Source organism: Neoarius graeffei, chromosome 20 (genome assembly GCF_027579695.1).
Source record: "Neoarius graeffei isolate fNeoGra1 chromosome 20, fNeoGra1.pri, whole genome shotgun sequence".
Taxonomy (NCBI): Eukaryota; Metazoa; Chordata; class Actinopteri; order Siluriformes; family Ariidae; genus Neoarius; species Neoarius graeffei.
Genome location: NC_083588.1, coordinates 35,127,569 through 35,154,406, shown reverse-complemented (window position 1 = coordinate 35,154,406; position 26,838 = coordinate 35,127,569). Strand labels below are relative to the sequence as shown.

The 26,838-nt window shown below is 41.5% G+C and overlaps 2 protein-coding genes across 2 annotated transcripts in view; both read left to right on the top strand.

Annotated features, from left to right (window-relative positions):
* The first annotated feature begins 384 nt into the window (after nt 1-384).
* kpna2 (karyopherin alpha 2 (RAG cohort 1, importin alpha 1)) lies at nt 385-7,095 on the top strand. The gene is made up of 11 exons (XM_060901579.1): nt 385-406; nt 640-747; nt 824-964; nt 2,643-2,728; nt 2,814-3,082; nt 3,171-3,265; nt 3,678-3,941; nt 4,473-4,706; nt 4,972-5,154; nt 5,241-5,390; nt 6,867-7,095. Exons 2-11 carry the CDS (start codon nt 682-684, stop codon nt 6,951-6,953), a joined length of 1,575 nt encoding a protein of 524 aa, XP_060757562.1. The 5' UTR covers nt 385-406; nt 640-681; the 3' UTR covers nt 6,954-7,095.
* A 165-nt stretch (nt 7,096-7,260) lies between these two features.
* Nucleotides 7,261-26,838, top strand: part of smurf2 (SMAD specific E3 ubiquitin protein ligase 2) — a 105,449-nt gene continuing 85,871 nt past the window's right edge. The window contains exon 1 of the mRNA XM_060901578.1: nt 7,261-7,754. Within this exon, the coding sequence (XP_060757561.1) occupies nt 7,703-7,754 (52 nt within the window). The 5' untranslated portion in view covers nt 7,261-7,702. The remainder of the gene's footprint in view (nt 7,755-26,838) is intronic.

Sequence of the window (26,838 nt, the reverse complement as noted above, 5' to 3'; positions counted from 1 at the left end):
ATAGGATCAACATGTGCAGGATTCACATGTGAATGATTAAAAGCACCTGGGAACTCTCTTGCGACTTTTAAAAACACACAGTGAACCAAATTAGTCCCAAAATAAATCAATAAATGATTAAAAATAAGAAAAACTGTTTATATGCGATGGGTATGCACGTTGGTTATCTGGAACATAAATTTCCTTTAATTCCATTTATTCTTTCCAGAGCTTTTTTCAAAGTTACAAATCTCGCGATAATAAACGTGACTTGCGCTAACGCCACGCCCCTGTGCGGCCTGTGATTTTTCAAACCAGTCCAATCAGGCGCTGCTTTTACTCAAACTGACCAATCAGTGCCTTGAGCCCGGCGATTTAAAGGTCTGTACTGCTTTTCTGTAGCATACATTTCCTCTGCAGGGAGAAGGTAAGGGGGTACATTTTAAGTTTATAGCCTGTATTAAAACACACATGGTTTAACTTTGAATATATGGTTTGGTTTTTTCCCCCTAGATAAATTGTGCACTGTAAGTCTTTAATATCCGAAGCGTATTTTTTCTTTGAGAATAGCTAGCAAGAGCATGTTGTCTTTTTTTTTTTTTATTTGTTTACTTATTTATTGAGTGATTGCTAATTTTGCTGAACTTTTTTTTTTGTCAGGTTTATATTTTTACTCGGTTACCTGACAATTAAAACTTGAAGATGTCTGCTGCTAATGAGAACAGCGCCCGTCTGAATCAGTTCAAAAATAAAGGCAAAGATGTGGCTGTAAGTAGCTGAACTGGAAGATTGGAGTATTTTTGTTCTGCTGTAACAATGCTAATCACTTATATTTAAAACGTAGGAGTTGAGACGAAGGAGGATTGAAGTAAATGTTGAGCTCCGTAAAGCTAAGAAGGATGATCAGATTTTAAAAAGGAGGAATGTGAGCACACTGCCGGATGAAGTGACGTCACCTCTTCAGGAGAAAAGTCAGAATTGCCAGGTACCCAAAAAAAAAACACCCCACCTTATCTACTGCTTATTTATAGGCTTTAAAAAAACCTCTTACTTTAAATAAGTTAGATTGCCTTCTGATTTCATAAAATCGGTGAAATTTGGTCATAAGGGGTTAAGACTACAGAAATTAAATAAACTCCCTAGCAAATGTGCATGAACTTGCTCACTTTGTGCAGTCAAGTAGACCAAGGGGGTCTGTGTGCGCATGTGCAGGTTTACCTTCTTTTTGTTTCACGGCAGCTGACATCTTGTGTTGCATTACTGCCCTCTACAGGTTTACCTTGCTCATGCATTGACTGTTCCATCATTCTGTTGTTAAACGAATAGCTGATCACACTGAGGTCTTGCTGACTGCTGATTTTTATTTAGTAGTTTGGTCCGGTTTCCTTTCCCTTGCAACATAATGTCAGGTTTTTTTCTTCTATGCTTTGTTACTGTAGTCGGTCTTTCACATTTCATTCACACACTTGCGTCATCCATCTCTCTCTCTCTCTCTCTCTCTCTCTCTCCTGTTTCAAATTTGTATCCCACAATGCCTTGCGTGAACAGGGAAAGCCCACCATGGGATGCATGATGGTAGTATCTTGAATTGGGTCATGGTGAAGCAGGCAAAAATGGCAGAGACTTTAGGGCCATGTCCTAAATTCATTAATTCTCATCTCATTATCTCTAGTCATTATCCTGTTCTACAGGGTCGCAGGCAAGCTGGAGCCTATCCCAGCTGACTACGGGCGAAAGGCGGGGTACACCCTGGACAAGTCGCCAGGTCATCACAGGGCTGACACACAGACACAAACAACCATTCACACTCTCACCTACGGTCAATTTAGAGTCACCAGTTAACCTAACCTGCATGTCTTTTGGACTGTGGGGGAAACCGGAGCACCCGGAGGAAACCCACGCGGACACGGGGAGAACATGCAAACTCCACACAGAAAGGCCCTCGCCGGCCACGGGGCTCGAACCCGGACCTTCTTGCTGTGAGGCGACAGCGCTCACCACTGTGCCACCCCTTAAATTCACTAATTGTTCTAGTTTAAAAAAAAAAAAAAACTAAATTGGAAGTGTGGTTTGCATTCAGTAGCTTTGGGTCCACTAAATAAAAAATAATTGGGTGTTGGGGGGAAAATACTACTTGTGCCCTACACTTGAAAAAGCTGGAAGACAGTCTACCTTTAAAACTTGATTGATAAATTCTCCCATGATGCATTGCCCTAGTAAGGATTACAGCTTGAATAAATGGAAGTGAACTTGATTCTTTTTAGGCTTTCTACTTTTTTTTTTTTTTTAATTAAGTTGTGTAAACAATATTGGTTACACCCAATGGTAAAATAAATGAATTGTTTACACCAATTGGAAAATTACTTTACCATTAGTTTTGAACTTTTTTTTTTTAATCTCTACATTGTAGAGATTCTCTAATGTTTTTAAAATGGTTACTGACTTAAGAGCTGTAATCATTACTGTAACTTGTTAATGATGGATTGAAACTTCCACCACTGTAACAATGCTTTAGATCCCCCACTTTCCCAAAATGCCTTTTAATTTGTGTTGGCCAGCATTAAAGTAATCCTTTAGTTATATACCATGATTAACTGTGACACTGTTTAAAAACTTCAATTAATAGCCATAGGGTGCTAAAAATGTTATGTTTCTTGTGACAGACTCAGCAGTGGACTGTGGAGGAGATTGCTAATGGGGTTAACAGCAACAGTCTTGAAACTCAAGTGCAGGCAACCCAAGCTGCAAGGTGAGCTGGCTCATAATTTGTGGAAAATGCCCCCCCATTCTATCTCTTCTTGGCTTTTGTAATTGTGCCTTTTTGTACACTTTAGAAAGCTGCTGTCTAGGGAGAAGCATCCCCCCATTGATCGAATCATCAGTGCAGGCCTGATCCCCAAGTTTGTAGGCTTCCTGGGTATGTCTCAGTGCCCACCTATTCAGTTTGAAGCAGCCTGGGCCCTGACTAATATTGCATCTGGGACATCTGATCAGACTTCAGCTGTAGTGGAAGGAGGGGCAATTCCAGCTTTCATTGGTCTAATCACATCACCTCATGCTCATATTAGCGAGCAGGCTGTCTGGGCCCTGGGGAATATTGCTGGTGAGTGAGGAATCACAGCTGTGTAAAACATCTCCAGAATGTGCTGTTTATTTTTAATAAATTAAGTCTTTTGCCTTCTTCCCTTAAGGTGACGGTTCTGGGTATAGAGATAAGGTCATCAAACATGGTGCTATCCCTCCACTTCTGAGTCTGCTTGCTGTCCCTGACCTTTCTGTGTTTGCTGTAAGTTAAAAAAAAAAAAAATGACCATTTTGAAGTATCTTTAGATGGAACATTCAGTCTTGCTTGCCATGTAGTTGGGCTGCACTACACTGCTGGTTATGTAACTTTAGACATGGCTGCATATTGAATCCTTCATCTTATGACTCCCTTTAGGCTGAAATAATCTTGGCTGTGAATCCCCAATTGTATTGAATCTTCAGTACAATACTTTATTTAAAAAAAAAAAAATTGTGGATGGACTAGTGCACTGGCTAAGAGGGTATAACTTCAGTAATGCTGTGCTTGCCCTGATTTGTTGTGTAACCTCTGGCACAGTATCATTACATCTGTAGTGATGGCTTCCAACCACTAGGTGGTAATAAAACTCCAGTAATGCTGAGCTAACTTTGTCATCTCCCTTCCCCATTTTAAGTCTGGCTACCTGAGGAACATCACCTGGACTTTGTCTAACCTGTGTCGCAACAAGAATCCTGCCCCACCCCTTGAGGCTGTGAAACAGATTCTGCCCACCCTCATCCGCCTGCTGCACCATGCTGATAAGGAGGTGTTGGCAGACACTTGCTGGGCCGTTTCATACCTGACTGATGGTCCGAATGACAGGATTGAAGTGGTGGTCCAGGCTGGCCTGGTTCCCCAACTGGTGAAGCTGCTTGGCTCTGGAGACCTTTCTATTGTGGTAGGTGAACTGTTGGTTGGTTGTAGAGTTGCAGTAGCTGCACTGTATACCAGTGAGGACTGTGGTGATGTTGCTTATACAACATGCAGTTAAAAATGCATCATCTCTAACCCATGTAGTTTAGAGGTTTTAGTCTATTGAAGTTCACTTCCAATGTTTATACTCCAGTGCTGGTGTTCAAGTCTGATTTGGTCAGGATGTGAAGTCCTCTAATTTTGTTATGGAATGGCTTGGAGCATAGTGCTGGCTATCAATTCATGACCGTTACTACAGAAACAGTTGATGGTAACCATTTTACAAGAACTTGTCTAACTGACGTAAGGCTAATTATAAAGTGATTTTCAAGTCCATTGTGTTGGGCTGAATCACACTACAATCACTGATTGCTTTTATATAACAGCCTCCTGATCTACTGCATATCAAATAATGTGGTATAATTGATGCATACTATTGGGTTGTGAGGGATGCATTACAATTTCAGTTTTGCTGGAAGACAGTACAAAGATTAATCCCAGACCTCTCTATCCCCAGACTCCAGCCTTGCGCTCCATTGGTAACATTGTAACTGGTACAGATGACCAGACCCAGGCTGTGCTGGATGCTGGAGCCCTCGCTATGTTTGGAAACCTTTTGCGGCACCCTAAGAGCAATATTCAGAAGGAATCTGCCTGGACCCTGTCCAACATCACTGCTGGCAAGGACACTCAGATCCAGGAGGTCATCAATGCTGGCCTAGTCCCATGCCTGGTGGACATGCTCAGAAGGGTATGTTGAAGGTTGTGATGGTTTGAAGGTATAAGTCTTAAGTTGGCAGAACATCATCGGAGTTACTCTAAAGAATTAATTAGAAGTGGAGTAACTGCAAAGTTGGTACTGTATTTGATTTTTATTGCAGGGTACACTCCATTTTTATGTAGAGAATTTGAAAAATGGGAGTTCCTGGGTTCATGCAAATTAAAAAAAAAAAGTGGTCCATTTTACTTAATGGAAGTGGAAAACTTCATTTAAATGTTCATCTTTCCATGTGTAGGGAGACTACAAGACACAGAAGGAGGCAATTTGGGCTGTAACCAACTACACCAGTGGAGGCACCATAGAGCAAGTAGTCTATCTTGTTCAGGCCAATGTCTTGGAGCCACTGCTCAATCTACTGTCTGCCAAGGACAGCAAGACTATTCTGGTCATTTTGGATGCACTCAGCAACATCTTCCTGGTATGTTGCCTGTGTAGCTAATGTGAGGGGGGGGGTTTCCATAGTGTCTGTGTACGCACATTAACTCTTCACTCTTTAACCACTAGGCTGGAGAGAAGATTGGTGAGACTGATAAGTTGTGTCTGATGATTGAAGAATGCGGTGGCTTGGATAGAATTGAAGCGCTGCAGACACATGAGAATGAAATGGTGTACAAGGCATCACTAAATATTATTGAGAGATACTTCTCTGGTGAGGTGAGTCAATTCAAATGGCCTAAGCCTTGGAGTGCTGCCTTTCACACTTTCTTTAAAGTCCACCCTGAAACTGATAACTGTGTGTGGGTTTTTTTTTTGTTTGTTTGTGGGATTGCTGAGTTTGCATGCACTGCACTGTGATCAATGGGACTTCCAATGGCACTTAATTGGATGAAATATTTCCACAATATCAAACATGAGATAATGGTCAGAATTTGATCTCTTAAAGCTCCCACCCCACCCTCTTCCAGCGATGTTCTAATATCTTCACAATACACTAGAGAATTAATGGTTATGATAAAACGTTGACCTCAGTGCTAGAATGCAATGTGGCTATATGATGTAGTTACAGTGGAGAAGCTGCTAGTCAACAATCTGATATGATTAGCATGGCAAGTTGAAGCTGTGGAGCATGACCTGTTTGAGCAGCGTGTACAGGTGAGGTAAGGGAGCTGGACAGACTAAGCACTGCTGCATTGCTCTCCTCACATGGTCATCCAGGAGGCAGAGTCTCTGGGCCAGAACCAGCAGGCTCAAGGATGGTTTTTCACTAGGTGGTCAGGAGGCCCTGTTCTGCCCCCTGCCACAGATTCTGCCTGTCACCCTCAGTCTCAACATTCATTTGCACACTGAACTCGGGGACTGCACATTTCACTTGCTCATTTGCACTATTCCGCACTACCTCACTGTAACAGCTATTAGTTTATTGCTTATACTTTTTTTTTTTCATGTTTACCTGCTATACCTCAAGTGCCCTTGACTATTTTTATGTCCCTTTGCTCCAATTTATATACATGTATGTATGATTACACACCTAGGAGTGTTTAGTCTGTCTATTTTCTTAGTTTTTCAGTTATTCTCTTTATTTATTGCATTGCCTGTTTGCACCATGGGTCAGAAAGGACTGAAATTTCATCTGTGCTGTACGTCGAGCATCTCCTCTCATTATCTCTAGCCGCTTTATCCTGTTCTACAGGGTCGCAGGCAAGCTGGAGCCTATCCCAGCTGACGATGGGGTACACCCTGGACAAGTTGCTAGGTCATCACAGGGCTGACACATAGACACAGACAACCATTCACATTCACACCTACGGTCAATTTAGAGTCACCAGTTAACCTAACCTGCATGTCTTTGGACTGTGGGGGAAACCGGAGCACCCGGAGGAAACCCATGCGGACACGGGGAGAACATGCAAACTCCGCACAGAAAGGCCCTGCCGGCCACGGGGCTCAAACCCGGACCTTCTTGCTGTGAGGCGACAGCGCTAACCACGTAATGTGTTTGGGGTCTTGTCAGAAACCATTCACCAAAGTGAGAATGGGCCCTTGTTTTGCTTTTCAACTAAAACTTTTTGACATTGAGGCCCACCATGTTGAAGACTAAAGCAATCCTGAATAACTTTTTTTTTTTTTTCTTTTCTGTGCCACCATAATGTATTTCATGTCTAATCTTCACTTTTTTTTTTTCCCCCCCAGGAGGAAGATGAATGTGTGGCCCCTGAAGCTACTGCTGATGGCTATGAGTTCCAAATAAGTGAAAACCAAGGCACTTTCAACTTCTAGATGTGACTCCTTCTCCCCCTTTCTTCCTGTACTACTCTTCTGCATGTTCTGTTTTTTCTAGTCTGTTCTGTTCTATGAAACTGTACATATGGAACTGTCTGAAATATTACTAGTTTGTAAATAAATAAAGGATGTGAAAACACGAGTTGGTGGGAGTGTGTTAGGAAATCTTAGGTGAGTTTGTGCTGAATTTTTTTTTTTGACGAGTGGTGCGGAGGGTGTAGTGAACTCTCTCTCGAGTGTGAAGAAATTGGGGAAAGACCACACACACACACACACACACACACACAGCAGAAAGGAGGGGCTGGTGACGTCACAGCAGAGCTGAACATCTGCCAGCTAAGAGGACGAGCTCCATCAGAGCAGAGCAACTTTACACACACACACACGCTCCTGCACTGCACTGCACTGCGCAAAACAGCGCGCCCGGACTCTCTGCGTTTCTAGGCTTTAGAGTAAAAGACGTTTGTTTTCTTCCCTCCTTCCGGTTTGCGGAGCGCGCGATGCCCGCTGAGGGGACTGTGGGTTGAAGAGCTCGCGCCGTGGCCATGGCAGATCTGCGCACATCCGGGTCGCTGCGGCGGGACTCCATTATTCTCAATTAACTGTGGAAGTAGCTGACTAGCCTAGCATAGCATACTCTAGCATAGCAAGAGACAAGTGGAGGGAAACCTGTCAGTGCCTTTTTTATTTATTTTTTTTTAATTTAAACACGGGAATTCTGGGCACAAGCTGGAAAGTTAAAGACGATGTCTAACCCCGGAGGAAGGAGAAATGGACCCGTGAAGTTGCGTTTAACAGGTAAGAGTGTACTTGAGCAGTCCAAACAGCGCTGCTAAACTGGTTAGCCTGCTACCAAACCCAGCGCTAACTGCCTCGGTGCTGCTTTTGGGGCTGTAACTCATAACATGGTGTAAATTCTTTTATGTATTAAGTTGTACAATTTCTTAAGTGTTTTATTTTCGTTCACAGCGGGTTGTGTGCAGTAATTAGCTTGCTCGTGTTAGCTAGCATACACTAGCCAGGTGTTTGGAGATAAAACCAGTTGTAGTAAACATCACTTCCGCAGTATTTTAATTTCTTTTTTTTTTTTTTTTTTTTAGAGACTGCTGTGCTAAGGTTTAACTGTGCGCTGTTTGGTTTCCCTGCTCGCTAACATTGTGTCGACTGTGTGGTTCCAGTGTGAAAATGGTTTCTGTTCTAATTCAATAACGTGTTTCCTCTGTAGCTGTAATGGTTCACAGCTTGAGTGTAAATATGAGGTTTCTTGCTCTTTCTGCACTTCCTCTCCATCCTTTCAAACAGTCCGAGTATTTGGCTGATTGGATGTTTTAAACTGGATCTGCTATGTATGCTTTAAAACATCTGGACGGTGTTTCTGGAGAAGCAGTTGCAGCTGTTTTTCAGGTGTCTGTATCATAGCAGTTTGCAGTCTTTCATATTGTTTGTATTTTCTTAATATCTTTTGTATCTTGTATCAAACCAGATCTTGCTTTTCTGCTCTCATCTCTTTCTCCCAGTCAAAACAGCAGGCTCTCGGAGGACACAAGCTGAGCTTTGCTTTGCTTTGGTTTCCTTGTTTCCTCTGAGAGCCTGGTGTTTTGACTAAAGAAGGGAGATGAGAGTTGAGTGTGTGTGATATATCTCCAGCATCAACTTTTTTTTTTTCCCTCTCCTCACTCAGCCCGAACAGCCAAATGAAATATTTAAGCTTGTAATGTTTAGTGATGGAATAAAGTAGAGGACAGGGGTGGCCTCTGAAGGTCCGTGTCACTGAGCCTGAACTAAGATAAAGTCAGTCATTCATTCATTTTAACTCTGCGCTTAGACCTGGTCAGGGTCACGGTGGATCTGGCACACGTCCTGGGAGGCTTTATCTACCAATATGGTGCTGGTGCCAAATCTAGAACCGCTTTCACGCATTTGGACGGAAAAAGACTGGTATCAGTACCAGGAAGCTGGCACCGGTGAAGCAACCAAACCCCTCCCCTTGGAATTCTATTTCACTTTACGCCACCATACTGTAAGGGCCTCTGCATGCTCTTGCGACAAGGCTTTCGCAGATAGCTTTTCGCAGACAGTTGTAATTTATCGTTGAGTGGGGAGTAATAGGCGTGCGCGATGTTATTCACCGCCACAACGCAAGGGTGCGCGAAGTCGCAAAATCGCTAGGAGTAGTTGGTGGGTGTGGTTAGTGGAGTGTTTTATTCTCCAGTTACTTATAATGACTAGAACTAGGGATGTTAACCAATGACCGTTTGACCGGTGGTTGACCGAGTCAACGTCAACCGGTTAATTTTTTTTGGTTGTCGGTTAAAAAAAAAATCAATCGTTTTGAAGCTGCTGATTTTGGAGCGGAGGACTTGGAATTCTGTGTTGTAAATGCTTGGGGCGTGCCATGCGGTGTAAGGACGACAGCTGACAAATCAGAAACACCCATTCAGTCATCTCCCGCCCCAGTTAAAGACAGCTGACAAATTAGAAACACCCATTCAGTCATGTCCCGCCCTCCCACTGGCACTCGGCGAGAGAAAAGTGTAGACACAGGCTTTTTAGCTTACAAATTACTATTGTTTTTTTTAATTATTATTATTATAAGGCACATCGAGTTTAGTCCTGCCTTGGCCAGTGCATTCTGAAAGTATGTTTCCCTCTGTAGCCAACAATGCATGTTATTGCAGATCATATCTCTCCACACAAACTAAAGGCGCAGATGCCGACTTTTTTTTTAATCTCGCAGATCCGGTTTTTTTTGGGGGGGGGGGCGTTGGAGTGTTTGATTGTAATTTCAAGGTGGATTCTGTATTAAAATTACTAAATAGGCGGGTGCCGTTGCAGTCCATGAGGCGTGGGAGGAGGGCAGTGGATCGGGGGGCTGCGCGCGTTTGCGTGGGGGTTGCGCGCGTTTGCGCGGAAGCTGCGCACATTAAATTTTGCGCGGCTTCGGCGCGGACATGCGCGGCTTTCTGACTTGCTGTTTTCTTCTCGTGCTTGTACTTCCTGTGTTTCGTGGACTGTGGCGGCATTTGCTTATATGCAGAATTTGCTTTGATGAAGTTGTGGTCGGACGCTCCAACGCCCCCCCCTTGGGAAAAGAAGGTCGGATCTGCACGATTCAGCCGTGGAGAGGGCGGCATCCGCCAAAAGGCGCACCGTTTACATCCCTGTAATAATTCCAATTCTAGAATTTTAAACTCATAGGTTAACCGACTTTAACTGGTTAATGAGGCTTGGTGGTTGGTCAAGATTTTTTTTTAGTTTTCGCCATCCCTAGAATGTTCCCTTAAAAGAAATGACTGACTGTGTTTTCTCCAAGTATGCACATTTGGCTTCTTTATTTCACTTCCTTTATGTTGTACATCATGTACACATTTGCATCACAGTTGATGATGTGCCTTGGAACATAGAAACCTGCACGTGAGCTTGCACTAGGAATACACATTAACAAAAAAATACTGCGTACTAAATATGCGACACGCACATTCATTCGTCCGAGTTGTGTTGCAAATCTCATTTCTAACCATGTTTTGAATGGAGACATGACACCTCCCCCCCCCACACACACACACACAGATTAGGGGTACATGGAATAATGATGCTGAAACAGGGTTTTTTGGCTAGTTGCCTGTTTTTATATCCCCCCCCCCAAAAAAAAAAAAAAATGGACGGTTTACTGATATGTCAGATTTCATCAGTTACTCCTGTGAGCAATTATCCTCTGTATGTTCAAACCAGTCTGTAGATTATTGACTTTAATGTACATGTAGTCATAATTCCAACATGCCAAGTTATCACTAAGGTGTTTAGCCTGGCTAATTGCTCATACGGAGCGTCAAAGACGTTTGACTTGGCCTTTTTTGAAAGGAATACCAGATCATGGTTTTGCTCATGGCGTTCAAGTATGGAAGTGATTTTGGCCATGTCGGTGTTGACACAGTATGTGTAGTAAAAACACTCATTAGCTTTGTTGAGCTGACTCGGCTGCCAAATTTCACAAGTGCATTTGACCAAACGGTTCCACGTTCTGTTTAAACAGCAGCGAAAGCAAAAACCAAAGCATGCAGAGGGAGGAAAAAGCGCCATAATTGCACATCATTTGTAAACGTTTTTCTTTTCCAGCCGAGGACTTTTAAATGATTGAAATAGTTCCACAAATTAATGTAGTGAGACTGGATTTCCTGTTGGTTCAGCTGCTCTGTGGGGAGGATAAAGGGCGAGACGCTTGCTTTCGAACCGCCATCACTGCCGGATCAGGGCCAGATGTAGAGAGGGGAAACGGTGACAGAAATATTAACATGCAGACTTTCTGAACATGACTCTTGAGCAGAGGTCAGCTCTGGCAGGTGAACAGCAGGTTGAGCTGGACTGGAGACCTGTTAGTGGCTTTGGTGCACAGATTTGAACGGTTTTGGCCAGGCGGTTATATCGAAGGCCACTAGCAATTGCAGCGATACCCGAACCTGCGTGAAGGTAAAGGTTTGCTCAGTGTTAAGAATCGGCCGTTTAATACTTGACTGTAAGATAGCTTGTGTTGTTTTTCCGTACTGTGTTGAGGTGACTGAAGAGTACTGAGCAATTTGATCATGTAAAGCTGTCGCTTAAATTGCAAACAGCAGTCTAAAGTGTTTTTTTGTACGTATTTCTCAAGTGGCAGACATATGCTCTGTATGTTTGAAGGTGTAATGGAATTGCTCTGTTTAGACCACATTTTCTGGAAGGAATTTATCGGTCACAGATCTGTCTTACTTTATTATTGAGACGGCATCAGTCAGTATCAAGCTGGGATTAGAGGGAACACATCAGATTCTCGAACAGGTTCATATGCTATTTTAGTATAAATATGGAGGTGATTATCGGAAATCGTGCGCCGATTGGTTCAGAGATTCGGACTATTTCTCGATCGTCACCTCGAGTAATTCAGCAAAACAGCGGCCAATCGCGTCGTCACCATAAGTGAGGAAGAATTACGAATTATGAAAGAAAATGCTGTTCCGAAAAGCACTAAAGATGCTCCAGTTACATTTGGTCTAAAATTATTCAAAGGTAAAGTGGAATTGTGATGTAATTTATCTATTTCAAAACAAAGTATTTTATGTGAATCAGCATAGACGAGTAACACAGGTCTGCGCGCATTACACTTTCATGCTGCTTTTGAAGTTTGAAATAAAAGATTTTATTAAAAAAAATAAGATTTATTTATCCATTTTTAAAACAATTATCTGGCTCAGTGAATAATAAGCTCGACTTTGTCTCGGTTATTATTCACCTTGCCTTCTGCGAATAATTGTTAAATAACATAATGTTTATTTTCTACTGTTGCCTTGTTTTTTAACATATTTAAGTTTTTTTCTCTTTACATATTGATGTTACATTTGGCATGAAGAAGTATTATACACTTTTTTTTTTTCCCCCAAGCTGTCCAACTCTGCCGTGTATTTCTTGCTGTAAGGTAGGAGTGAGTTTGCGCGTACAGCGTGAATGTGGTACGTTTATCTCATTTTAAAGCTTCGTGTTTCAAATATCAGAGCAGGATCGTTATCAGCCAGTATTCAAGGTTTCAGTATCTGTATCGAGATCAGTATCGTGCCGTTAGTTATTTACCTTCGTCATTATTAGATGCCGGCTAGCTTTTAAAGGTTCAGTGTACACAACCAAAATGGCTGACTTGTAACATAAATATTTATGTTCTAATTTTGCTTCTTTGGCCACGTGAATCCTTTCTGCTCTGTATGGAGATGTGCATCACTTTGCATGCCTTGATTTTGCAAAGCTCTGTGAACAAGAGGCGCCGTGCATTTTTGCTGTTGCAGTGGCGCCATTACAAAGAGCCCTTTTCTCATCCATCTCTTCTTGGTCCAGTATAAAGCTGCCTTGTTCCTGAAGCCGTGTTGCATTTAAGCAGACAGCATGTCCTGGAATATGACCGGGGGGGGGACACAGTCCCACGTCAACACTTTGGAGCCCCTTCATGAATGCAGCCTCATAACTGCACCGCAGTCCAGTACCAGCTGTGTCAAGTCTGTCTGCCTTTCCACCACAAGTCTAGCCGAAAGCTATAACGTTTGTAGACGTTTGCTGAGCACAGACTAATTCTCTTATTTCAGGAGCGAGGCCTTGAAGGCCTCATTCTGTTTGAGTCCCGTCTCTGTAATGTTCTGCAGATGCTGAGGTAGAGGTCCTGCCGCCAGCATCTGCGCTCGTAAACCCAAGGTGTTCAAAGTACTGGAAATGCACAAAACAATCACTTTCCTGACGTTCCCTTTGTGCTTTTCTTTCTCTTTTCTTTCTCTCTCGCTTTCTTTCTCTTTCTTTTCTTTCTCTCTCGCTTTCTTTCTCTCTTTCTTTTCTTTCTCTCCGTCTCTTTTTCTCTCTCTCGCTCTCTCTCTCTCTCTCTCTCTCTCTCTCTCTCTCTCTCTCAGCTTTGAGACAGTTCTTTGCTTGAGGTTCCTTAGTCTATTTCTTCTCCCAGCTTAGAAAAAGACTTTTTGCTATTTAATTTATTATGTTAGTGGACCAGATCAGTAGTGCTTGTAAACTATCCTCTGTTTTTATACCTAACAAGGAGCACATATTCTTTTAAAGCTAGACGGCCGTTTGATTTCATAAAATCGGTGAAATTTAGTTCCCTCTGAAATTTGGTCATTGTGATGCATAGAAAAACAGGCCATTCTGTGGCTGGGAAGTTATTTAGTTTGAGGGGATTCCCGAGGAAATAACGTGCATGAGATCGCTTGTTTTGCGCATTCAAGCAGACAGAGGAAGTCCGTGTGCACATGCGCAGGTTTACCTCCTTCTTCTTTTGGGTTTTACAGCAGCCGGCATCCACAGTGTTGCATTACCGCCATCTACAGGTTTACCTTGACCGTGCATTGACAGTTACATCATTCTGTCGCTAAACGAACAGCTGATCACACCGAGGTGCTCGCTGACCGCTGATTATTTATTTATTTATTTATTTATTAGTTTGGTCCTGCGTTTCCTTTCCTTCGCAACATAACGTCTTTTCTTCTTGCTTTCCATTACTGTAGTGGGTCTTTCACGTTTTATTCGTGTCCTCCATTTTTCTCTCCTGTTTCAAATTGGTATCCCACAATGCCTTGCACGAACCGGGAAAGCCCACCATGTGATGCATGACATAGTATCTTGAATTGGGTCATGGTGAAGCAGGAAAAAAATAACAGAGAATTTAGGGCCACGTGGCCCTAAATTTATTAACTGTTCTATAAAAAAAACTAATAAAATTGGACGTCTGCAATTCAAATTCAGTAGCTTTTGGTCCACTAAACAAAAATAATTGGGTAACAGGGAAAATACTTTTTATGACCCACGCTTGAAAAATTTGAAAGGCAGTCTAGCTTTAAGGGTCGAGGATATATCATGTTCCTAGCCTTTTCAATTATTTACAGATCACTTAAAGCTATGTATTGTTTTACACACCAGTTATGTGTCCTTTATTGATAATAATCTATTCATGATTGTTGCATCATTTTTAATGATTCCAGTCTAACACGTGCAATGATATTTCTGAAAACGGTGCATTATATTTCCATGTCGTCCTACTACTTTTATTTTCTTTGCTATTTATTATCTATATGTCTGGTGCTCTTCATTCACAGACCAAACAGAGACTTTACTTATGCTGGTATACAAGCGTACACCCTTGTGTGCTTCCTGCAGCAGGTAAAGAATCACCCAGGTAGTCATCCCTGCTTCCTCAGGCCTGTGTGTTTAGTCTAAAGCTAGCTGAGCAGAGCTCTTTCACTCGGAGTCAAGCGGCTGATACTACAGGCCTCCAGTGTTCTCCACTCGCGGTGTGAAAGGCTCCGTCTCAGCCTAGACTCATCTCTCACACACACTTATTCTGGCACACATTCAGCATTCCTTGTCTGGCTTTTTTTTTTGTGATTAATGCAACACTATTAGTCAGAAGAAACATAAGACAAAATAAGTTTGTGTTTTGCAAATCTATGTCGTGCCATAGAAGTGTCTTTGAGAATCACAATTGGGTATTTTTGTCATATTGACAATCCTGATAAAGAAGTACAAATGATATATCCAGTGTTGGCCAGTTAGCTACCATTAGAACGTTGCCAGTATCACTGTTGATTGATTGTTTGTTAATTTTTTTTTTCCTTAGGGAGGAATCCTAAAGTTATGATTGTGTTAGGTTAGCTCTTGCACCGTATACGCAGCTGAGGGTTTGCGTTCGTTCTCCTGTAACTGCTCATGGGATGAGAATTTGGTAGAGACGTATTATGAAATCGTGTCCGTCATCCAGCGGTGAAACGGCACATCGCGTCCTTCACCTGATGCAATACATATAATCCCCTAATCTCCAAAAACAAGTGATTGCGTAGGTGCAGCCCTGTGGTAAATGATGCAGGCTGTTTTCATAGCTGTGCGGTTTGTTTAGCTGCCATCTGTGCAATCACAGAGACATTAGCTGACTTACGAAGTATTAAATGTTTCAAAAGAGGAGGAACAGAAGCACAGGCTGAGGCGATGATGTGAAATATGATTGATACGAAGCTCCCTTTACCTGCTTACGTCAGTGCAGTACAGCCAGGACGCTACGCGTACACGGTCACCTCAATCAGTCGTTCCCAGCTTAATTTACTTGTTTATTAAGTTGCTGCGATTGCTTACTTTGTTCATTACAATCTAACTGTAGCCTTTGCGATATTAATGACAAAAGTATACAAAGACGATATTACACGGTTGCGCCAAGATATGAAGTTTGCCCTCAGGTGGTAAATGTATCTAGCACGTATGAGCGCAGTGGACGAGTGAAAAGATTTTCAACATAAGAAGATAAACTTCATATCTTTGCACAACCGTATAATCTTCTTTATATTATATGGACACATCCACAAAAAAATACGCAGGTTAATCACAAGAATTTTAATTTTGAACCGGTTTGCCATTTTGACAACACGCATCTAGTCAGTGGGAAAATACTGGGAGTGACGGCATCAGAGCGAAATATCGGGAAAAATGTGAGGTTTTCAACACGAAAAGATAAACGTCTAATCTTCAAACCAGCGTGTGGTTTTCTTTTTATTATACAGACACATCCACAAACAAAAGGTATCCAAATTTATCAAAACAATTTGTCGATTTCCTCACGAGTGATATATTGAGAAATGTCATGGTTTTGGCTCTCCATGTCCCGTATGTAGCTTGTATGAAAAATATGAGCGGTATATTACCCAGTAAAACACCCCCGTCCATATATTATATCAGTGTGTTTCTAGCTGAAAGCCACACCAGTCTGTGATTATTTATATATATATATATATATATATATATATATATATATATATATATATATAATTATTATTATTATTTTTTTCTACTGTAATGATGTAACATGTACACTATACACATTGTGTATGGCTGGCCACACCCCCTTCTTGTCCCCTCCATCAGTGGTCTACACCCCTCCAAAGCCACAGGCGATGTTATTCGTCAATCAGTGAGAGATAAAGGGGACAATAGGATGATGGTATATTGCATACAATTTCACAAGCCTAACATGTACGCTCACTGACCTCTATTAATTTTTTTTTTTCTTCCCCAGAACGTTTTCAGAACCTCCTCTCCTGTCCTCTTCTCTTGCCTCCTCTCCTCGTCTCTGTCCTGCTCTCCTTTCCCCACCTCTCCTCGTCTCTGTCCTGCTCTCCTTTCCCCACCTCTCCTCGTCTCTGTCCTGCTCTCCTTTCCCCACCTCTCCTCGTCTCTGTCCTGCTCTCCTTTCCCCACCTCTCCTCGTCTCTGTCCTGCTCTCCTTTCCCCACCTCTCCTCGTCTCTGTCCTGCTCTCCTTTCCCCACCTCTCCTCGTCTCTGTCCTGCTCTCCTTTCCCCACCTCTCCTCGTCTCTGTCCTGCTCTCCTTTCCCCACCTCTCCTCGTCTCTGTCCTGCTCTCCTTTCCCCACCTCTCCTCGTCTCTGTCCTGCTCTCCTTTCCCCACCTCTCCTCGTCTCTGTCCTGCTCTCCTTTCCCCACCTCTCCTCGTCTCTGTCCTGCTCTCCTTTCCCCACCTCTCCTCGTCTCTGTCCTGCTCTCCTTTCCCCACCTCTCCTCGTCTCTGTCCTGCTCTCCTTTCCCCACCTCTCCTCGTCTCTGTCCTGCTCTCTTCTAAGGGGGAAAATCTGTGAATGATGAGCTGAAAAGTAAACTGTAAAAATTGTTCTCTTTCAGGGCAGCGATGTCTCTTACCATTAACATCACTAGCCTCCCCAAAGACTGGGACTCTGGTAAAGACATTAGTGACCTCGTGTTTCTCTGCAGCTCTACTCCATTACATCATATTAGACTGAAGAGCCAAACTTGGACGACACCCCCCCACCCTTCAGTAGCATGTTGTAAAGTTGTGCTAAGAGACCAGCTTTTTATCTTCCAAAAAAAAAGTATAACTTTACAGATAATAGAAGAATACAGGAAGTAAAAGTGGTCTAAGATGGAATCCTTAGCATTGCAGAGCTAATAATTAATGAAAATGTTTGTGGATCCAGACATTATATTCACTTTTACTAATGCTGTTTCTAAAAATTCACCGTTGTTGCCAGTTTCGTTGTAACTGCATTTAATGTTTAAATCAGTAGTCAGAGACGGTGTTCAAAATGGCATCCTGTGCCTTTTACCCATGCAAACTGCTTTCACAGCAAAAATGTGATGGAGGTCTACTCTAACGACTGTGTATGGTCTATTTGTCAGTCATATCCAGTTAATACATTCAGTATATCTTATCATGTGTGTACTTGTTTTGTATTGTTATTAATAAGTACAGCAGACAAATTTCAGGCAGCAGTAGCATACGTACAACTATATTACTAAATTAAAGCTCCTGTGTATTTATCATAGCACCGAATGGATGCTAAAACAATATTGTGAACAGAAATAATGTGTGTCTTTTCTAGTAAATATTTGGTATAAAGAACATGTTTGTCGGCTATTAGAGCAGGGTTGCAAAGGGGTGGAAAGTTTCCAGGAATTTTGAAGGGCCCGGGAATATTGGGAATTTTCGGCAATTTTCAATTTTGGCATTTATTAAGTTTTAAACATTTTAAAACATTTAATCACCCAGAAAAACAAATTAAAACCCATGTTAAACCTTTCTTTCAATTATGTACTGTTTTGTGCTAATTAAGAATAGGACATATTGCTAAAGGCCAATTAATAAAAGGCTTTTAATTTTTCAATATTAGTATTATATTCAGATTTTTCAGTGAAAAATTATTCTTCTCAATCTCAATTAGGGATTTTTCTTCAAATAAAGTATGTTGCCACTCTTACATTTTGTGGGAAATTCCAAGATACTAAATATAATAAAGTTTAATATAATAACAGTACCCTTTGTTAAGAATTGACTGGAAATCTAACTCCTTGCATAACAAGTAGTGATTTCTAAAAATCTTGCAAAAACTCAGTTTTGACCATTTTTATTACAAAATTTTACAAAACTTGAAGACTTGTCTACAGATTTAATCACAAAGGTATCACATCATAAAATAACAAGGAATATGAAAAATTTAAAGTTTCTAATTACTAGTAGTCTTGAAATAAGTTTTGCTGCTTGTAAAATATATTAGTGCCACTTTTTTCTTTGAATCTGGAGCAAGGCTGTTTAATGTCATTTGTTTTAATAGCATTGTAGACCCTAATCATTACTTCTAATCCGATAATTTGCAAGCAAATTACTCGACAGGATATGGTTTACAAACCAGTTGCAAAATGAAAAAGGAATTCAAGTTGTTGAAGTATAATTAGTAAACAAAAAAGTTACAGGAAGCAGTCTTCAAAATCATAAGTAGGGTTAAAGTTGCTTTTGAAGATAAGTTCTCACAAAGTCTAAGGTTATTGTTTAATTCATTATACATGTACCAGGGAAAACCCGTATTGTTTTTGTAAAACATTTGGTGGTTATTAATTTTCTCAGTTGTTTAATTGGTTACATGCTTGTTTTTGCTTGTATGTTCTTCTGAACAGAACAGAGACCCAGAGAAATATCCTAATCTGAATAAAAGGACCTTTATTTTTTTTGTATAAATTTTTAAGTAAAGTTTTTGTTTTTTTTGAAAGTTCCCCAAAATTCCCATTAATTCCCAAAATTTCAGTGGAAATTTTCCACTCTGAAAATTCCCGGGAATTTTGCAACCTTATATTAGAGTGGAAGATGGCCCGTTTACTGAATTTTTGATCCTAGGTTACTATCTGTGTGTATGTAAGTTTCCTCTGGGTTTCTTGGTTTCCTCCCATCTCCTAAAAGCATGCCAATAGGTGGGTCAGTTATGGCCCTTTTCCACTACCCTTTTTCAGCTCACTTCAGCCCGACACGGCTCGCGTTTCGACTACCTCAGAGCAGCACGACTCAGCTCGCTTCAGCCCTACTCAGCACCCAAAACTCGCACGGTTTTGGAGTGGGGCTGAAGCAAGCCAAACCGAGCCGAGTGGGGCTAGGGGCGTGAGGAGACACTCCCCTGTGCACTGATTGGTGAGGAGGAGTGTCCTCACATGCCCACACACGCCCTGCGAGCACGCTGGGATCTGTAAACACCGTAAACGCGGAAGAAGGAGAATTACGAATTACGAGAATTTCTGAAGCCTTATGCGCCTCGCCTCATCTATACGCTCTTGCCAGTATCTGTTGGCGTTGTCGGTGACAACAAGCCACAGCACCAAGACCAGCAACACTAACGACTCCATGTCCTCCATGTTTATTGTTTACTGTCCGGGTCGTGAGACTACCGCTTAAAAGGTCACTGATGTCATTGTTTGCGCCGCCTAACGACATCACGTGACGTCCACCCACTTTCACTAACTCCACCCAATGTGTCCACCCACTTCCAGCCAGCACGGTTCAGCACGGTTGTAATCGAAATGCAACCCCAACAGCCCCACTCAGCTCGACTCAGCCCAACTCGGCCACGTTCGTAGTGGAAAAGCGGCATTACTCAATGTGTGAGCGTGTGTGCTTGGTGCTTTGGGGTCCTGTCCAGGGTGTATTCCCACCTCACGCTCACTGTGACCAGTAGATGCTTATTCTGGGTGGCTGAAGTCTAGTCCTCTCAGACTGATGTCCAGGTAGTGCTCAGCTCCAGTGATTTGGGGAAGCCATGGCCTAATGGTTAGAGAAGTAGCTTTGGGACCGAAAGGTTGCTGGTTCAATTTCTTGGACCAGCAGGAATTACTGGCGTGCCCTTGAGCAAGGTCACCTAACACCCAGCTGCTCCCCAGGCTGCTCTGGGTCTGTTGTACATCGCTCTGGATAAGAGTGTCTGCTAAATGCCATTAATGTAATGTAATGTGTGCAAGTTTATGTGCTGCCAGTGAAAATCTGGGCATGGAGGTGGTTCAGAAAATGTGGTCAATACAGTTTGTCCATTTTTCATTTTCCTTTATCCAAAGTGCCCCCAACCCCTGAATTTGTACCAGGACTACAGTGGAAGCAAATGAAGTACCTTGCGTTTGCACATTAAGCAACTTTATATAGCAGAAGTGAGTCTTCCGCACACACAGCACTTTTAATTTTACATCCTCTGTGGCTTTCATATGGAGCGTTTATTTCTGGGAGTTCATTCACTGGTTTAGTAAATATTAAAGTACAAATCTAAACTGACTTTCAAATTAGTAAACACATGCATTGTCTCTGTAATCACATAAACTGCCCCAGTGAGATTTTCACTCCAGCGATGTGGCCGAGGCTGAAACACTGAGCTGACAGTTCAGTAAAGCTTCTGTCGTGTGTAATATTTCTATTAGTTCTCTGTATTGTACAGTGCAAGTCAAAACTTTGGACACCCCTACTCGTTCATTGCTTTTTCTGTATTTTGAGAACAATACTGAGGACATCAAAACTATGACACAGAGTGCTCAGCGTAAATGAGTGCACCCCCTTTGAAAAGTAACATTTTAAACAATAGCCCTGTTCACACGGCACATATTTGCATCGATGCTGCACCGATGTATTTTGTTGCGATATATCTTACGCCGGTGTAAATTTTGTGGAGCGTTCACACGTCACAACCCTGCTTACTGGAGAGAAGCGTGTCAGCACCGGTGCAGCCCCACTTGCGGTCACACGGCAGTTTCTGCGACCGTGCAATAGTAGCAAAAACTTTATTACTATCATTTCCTTTGATAGTAATAAAGTTTTGATATCATTTCCTTTTATTATTATCATTTCCTATCGTTATTACTATCATTTCCGATAGTAATAATGCGGAAATGAAATATGCGCATGCGTGAAAATGTACTTCCTTTTCCCGGTTGTCATGGCATCATCAAGCGCCGGGAAAACAACGTGGATGAAGACACCAGTGTTGCCAGATATTGTTGACTTTTTCCAGCCCAAAATATGTTCAAATCCACCAAAATGTACTTAAAACTGACAATCTGGCAACACTGGACGACACGCAGTTCTGTTGTTGTTGATATTCGCCATTTTGGAAGCGCAAAATACCAGGATGCAAATTATGCAATGCCCGTATGTAATCAACTCTCGTCACGCGTAGTGAGTCTACCCCTGTAGCGTTCAGACGGCCCATTTTATATCGGTGCTGCCCCGCAAACTAGCATTTACTCCGGAGTAAATTTCTTAAACCACCTCCCGAGCAGGGTTAGATTTGCACCGGTTTAAGCAGCTTTCAGGGGCTACACCGGTATAACTTTGTACCGTGTGAACGCTCTACCGGGGCAGCCCCGGTGCTACACCGGAGTAAAAGTTGCCGTGTGAACACCCCTAATATCTCAATGAACACAAACAATTTCCAAAATGTTGACAAGACAAAGTTTAATATAACATCTGTTTAACTTATAACGGGAAATTAAGGTTAATAATATAAATTTAGATTACACATTTTTTCAGTTTTACTCAAATTAGGGTGGTGCAAAAATGAGTACACCCCACTGAAAGTCTCTGGAGCAAAGCTAAATTGTCGATTACAAATGTCTAATTTAACAAGAATACAATCACAGGCGAGTCTAATTAGTCATTACGCAGGTGTCCAGCAGACAGTTGACTATAAAAGGGTGTTACTTAAAGAAAACCCCTTCCTGTTTCATGCTGTCAGCAATGGCACCACATGGAAGAGAAATGACACAAGACCTGAGAAAGAAAATAATTTATTTCCACCACAAAGGTGAAGGCTACAAGATGATCAGCAAAGCTTTACTTATCAGAATACTGTAGCAAAAGTGGTACAAAAATTTAAGAAAGATGGAACTGCAACCATCTCACAGACACGTCCAGGTCGTCCACGGAAGTTAACACCTCGACAGGAGCGTCTTCTGATGAGAAGGGTTGAAGAAAATCGGCATGCAAGTTCACTGCAGTTATCTAAAGAAGTAGAAAGCCAAACTGGGGTGACTATTTCCCATGACACAATACGGCGTACAGTGCAGAGGAATGGCATGCATGGATGCCGTCCACGGAAGAAGCCTCTCCTAAAGCCCAGGCACAAAAAAGCCCGCCTAGAGTTTGCCAGGGCCCATGCTGACAAAGATGAAGACTACTGGGACTCTATACTCTGGAGTTATGAGACCAAGATAAATGTTTTTGGAACTGATGGCTTCAAAACTGTATGGCATTGCAAAGGTGAGGAATACAAAGAAAAATGCATGGTGCCTACAGTGAAACATGGTGGTGGCAGTGTCCTTATGTGGGGCTGCATGAGTGCTGCTGGTGTCGGGGAGCTGCATTTCATTGATGGCATCATGAATTCACAGATGTATTGCTCTACACTGAAAGAGAAGATGCTACCATCACTCCGTGCCCTTGGTCGTCATGCACTTTTCCAACATGACTAAACACACATCTAAGGTCACTGTTGGATTTCTGAAGAAGAACAGGGTGAAAGTGATTCAGTGGCCAAGTATGTCTCCTGATCTGAACCCAATCGAACACCTATGGGGAATTCTGAAGAGACAAGTTGAGCATCACTCTCCATCCAGCATCCAGTCACTAAAAGAGGTCATTGTTGAAGAATGGAAAAAGATTGATGTTGCAAAATGTCGCCAACTTGTTCATTCCATGCCTAGAAGACTTGGTGCTGTCATTAAAAATCATGGAGGCCATACAAAGTACTAGATGTAGCAGTTTTTGCTGTGGGGTGTACTCATTTTTGCACCACCCTAATTTGAGTAAAACTGAAAAATGTGTAATCTAAGTTTATATTATTAACCTTACTTTCCCGTTATAAGTTAAACAGATGTTATATTAAACTTTGTCTTGTCAACATTTTGGAAATTGTTTGTGTTCATCGAGATATTGTTTAAAATGTTACTTTTCGAAGGGGGTGCACTCATTTACACTGAGCACTGTAACATATGGAACAAATATGGAATTATGTGGTAAACAAAAAAGTGCTTTCATATTTTAGATTCTTCAAAGTAGCCAGCGTTTACCTTGATGACGCCTTGCACACTACTGGCATTATCTTAACCAGCTTCATGAGGTCATCACCTGGAATGCTTTTCAGTTAACAGGTGTGCCTCGTCAAAAGTTAATTAGTGCAATTTCTTGCCTTGTTAATGCGTTTGAGATCAAATAGTAATTAATAAAAATACAGTAAATAGCCCTATTCTACAACTGTAGTAATCCATATTACAAACCCTCCAGGATTTCGCGATGTTGCGATTTGCAACTTCAACGCAAATTCAACCAATCCCCGCGAATTCAGGGCGGTGTTGCAATTATATCCAATCACCGCAGCTTTCCTGCAAATTTGACCGATCGTTGGCGACGTCGACAAACTACCTTCTGCCTTACTTCCAGTGTTGCCAGATTGGGCGGTTTCCTGCTCACTTGGGCGGTTTCAAGTGCATTTTGGCGGGTTTTGAACATATTTTGGGCTGGAAAACGTCAGCAGTATCTGGCAACACTGCATGTGCGAGTCAGTGTTTATATAGGCTTAAATTCTGTTACTGAAAGTGTGTTATGTTTACAGTGAAGGACTGTGTGCACTTTACATTATTTTTTTTACTTAATACAAGAAATTAATGGATGCCAACATTTTTTCCAAAATGGTATTTTATTTTCCATTGTTTAGGCAGCTTCAGCATCATACTGTGAGATTCTGTTCAAATTGTTTTTTTTTCTTCTATGAAGCCTGAGCCATTTATTTTATTAGTTTATAATTATTTTTTAATTTAGTATTCAGGAGAGACTGCCTGCACACAGTACTAGTATTAATAGTTTTTTTTTCTTACATGAAAGCTGAGGCATTTATATTATATTTTAAGGTAGCTTCATGTTGTGCTGTGAGGTTCTCTGCACTTTAACTTTTGAACCAACAGGTGCATTTGGATAAGTAAAGCCTATTTTTCTGCATTTTTGTAGCCCTGGTAATCTTTTATATTGGTAAAGTTGTTTATAGGACCATTTCTCAGTGTCTTTGTTTTTTTAATCAATAGTTTTTCAGTAATAACTTAATATTTAACATATCACTCAATTTTAATCACAAAAAGAGAAAATCGCAACAATTTCTCGCAACTTTCACTTCCTCCCGCAATGTAATCGCAACAAAAACCTAAAAAAAAATCACAACTTTCATCGCAATTTTTTGGAACCCCCCCCGCAACATCAGACATTTTAGCCCGCAACAATCACAAAAAAGGCCTGCGGAATCCTGGGGGGACTGATATTATGTCAAGAATCGCTCAGCTAAGTAAAGAGAAACGACATCCATTATTACTTTAAGACATGAAGGGCCTTTTAATTCATAAAAATAAAGAAAAAAAACCCCCAACCAATAATTTAGAAGGTGTGTCCAAACTTTTGACTGGTACCGTATATTAGATACATGCCAGAGATGTTCACAAGTCATTTTTTCCAAGTCAAGTCTCAAGTCTTTGAGGGGCAATGCCAAGTCAAGTCTTTTGTCCCAAGTCAAGTCTCAAATGACTGAAATTAACGTTGTCTCATTAGATGCTATCTGAGATGATACTGCATTTCTGTATGTTTTGGATTGAAAGCATTTACTGTACTTTATCATCTATTAGGCTATTATGCACAATATCAAAATTGATCAGAGAATGGCAACCTAGGAGGGCTATTTCAATGTGTAATGTGAAGAAACATGAAAGCTTTGTTTGAACTTGATAAATATATTTTGAAAAAAATACCACAGGATACATTAACAAACATATTATGTTGTGTAGCCTTTTCATTCTTACGGTCTAACATGGTCCTGTCTGTCCAAATGTCCACAGTCACAGCCACAGTGTCTGTCTTTTCTAGTTTTGATTTGATAGAGGCCTGTTTCTCTGATGTTAGATCACTCAGACGTCTTGCAACTGTGCATCGACTTACTGGTTTATATCTCTTCTCTGTCACTGACAAAACTTTCCTGAAGTTGGGGTGCTCAATCAAAGACAGGGGCAAATTGCATCCAATGACAAGGTCATTGACTATTGATTCAGTGATGATCCTCTGTCTGGGATGACCCTGGTGGTATACTTGCACACCTCTCGTCTGAACCAAGAAAGACTCAATGCTGCTCTGTCCCTCTTCACTGGTCCCTGTCTTTGCTTTGCTGAATTCTGCAAACCTGAAGATGAACATGTAAATCCATTTATAAAATATGGATGATAAAGCTAATATTGTTGCTTATAGACTAGGTCTGTGCTCACAGCTCTCGATACTCGATCATGCACGATTTTCGGGGGTACGATACGATATCGTTTACTCACTTGAAAATCGAAAATCCCATATATGACACATTTCATGCATATCTCCCGGTTCTGTAGCAGGTTGTCATCAATTTTCACTTGATTTAAAGCATGTTTAATGCCCGAAATCGACGGAAATTCATGCTTGCAACCTGTTCCAACCAAAAACGTTTTTATTTACAAATGGCGCTTCCAGTTACTCAGGGCATGCGCACTAGAAATTAGGCGCTCTGCTTCGATGCGCTCTGCTACAGACGCTGCAAGCCGCTAATTACGTCCCCCATGTCTCCATGGCCTCGTCTCGAGATTCATTGATTGAATAATTTTGGCGCCAAACGTATTTGTGCCCTCTGCTTACAATACATTAAAAGACATCGTTTAACTCGATATATCGCGATATATATGGTACGATATTGTGAGCAACTGATGGCAAACGAGCATAGCCCTATTATAGACAAAATACTATATGTGGATGTACCTTCAAAATTAGAAACCCTGCTGTTATTTTATATTAATTGCATTGCTGCAATATTTTTTTATACCATATTGCATTTTTGCAGTAAAATCCAGTAGGCTATTTTCTATACATTTCAGTTTGTCCAAAATATGGCATTTACTCCAGAGCAATATTAGGCTAACAGTAATAATGCAGTGGAATAGGCCAACAGTATGCTTGTGATAGACGTTCTGAAAGAAATTCGTTTTAATATTTTTTCTGAATAAACACTTGGGGAGCTGAATGTAGTTTTACCAGATCATAACAGTAGCCTATTCTGAAACCGCGATTAATGCAGAAGATTAACGTTAGGCTACATCCATACAGTATAGCCCACTCTGCCACTATCTGGTAACAGGTAGCAGAGTATAATAGTAGGCTCAAACGTGGTGAGATATTAATCAAATAAAACCCTAACGTCGGGCAGGTAACAATAAATCTATAATCTGCATGTAGTCTGTGGTTCGATTAGTTTGCTAGCGGTAACGTTATCTGTCCATACGCGCTAAATTTTCGTTTCACCTAACCAAGTAACTGACCTATCCTTTTGCATTCTGAGGTGCCTGATAAAGTTGGATGTAGTTGAGCCGGCATCATTTATCCTGATGCCACACACTTTGCAAGTGGCCGTTCGCTTGTTAGCTGTCTGTGTGAAGGCTTTATATCCAAATGCGATAACAAATGGCACAGTTCCAGGTGAACTCACCGTCGCCATGGT

Bases quoted from the DNA above. Each gene is read 5' to 3' on its own strand.
- kpna2 (XM_060901579.1), top strand. From the start codon at position 682: ATGTCTGCTGCTAATGAGAACAGCGCCCGTCTGAATCAGTTCAAAAAT. The intron at 3,266-3,677 runs GTAAGTTAAAAA...CCCCATTTTAAG, and splicing joins CTGACCTTTCTGTGTTTGCT to TCTGGCTACCTGAGGAACAT. The intron at 5,155-5,240 runs GTATGTTGCCTG...TTTAACCACTAG, and splicing joins CACTCAGCAACATCTTCCTG to GCTGGAGAGAAGATTGGTGA.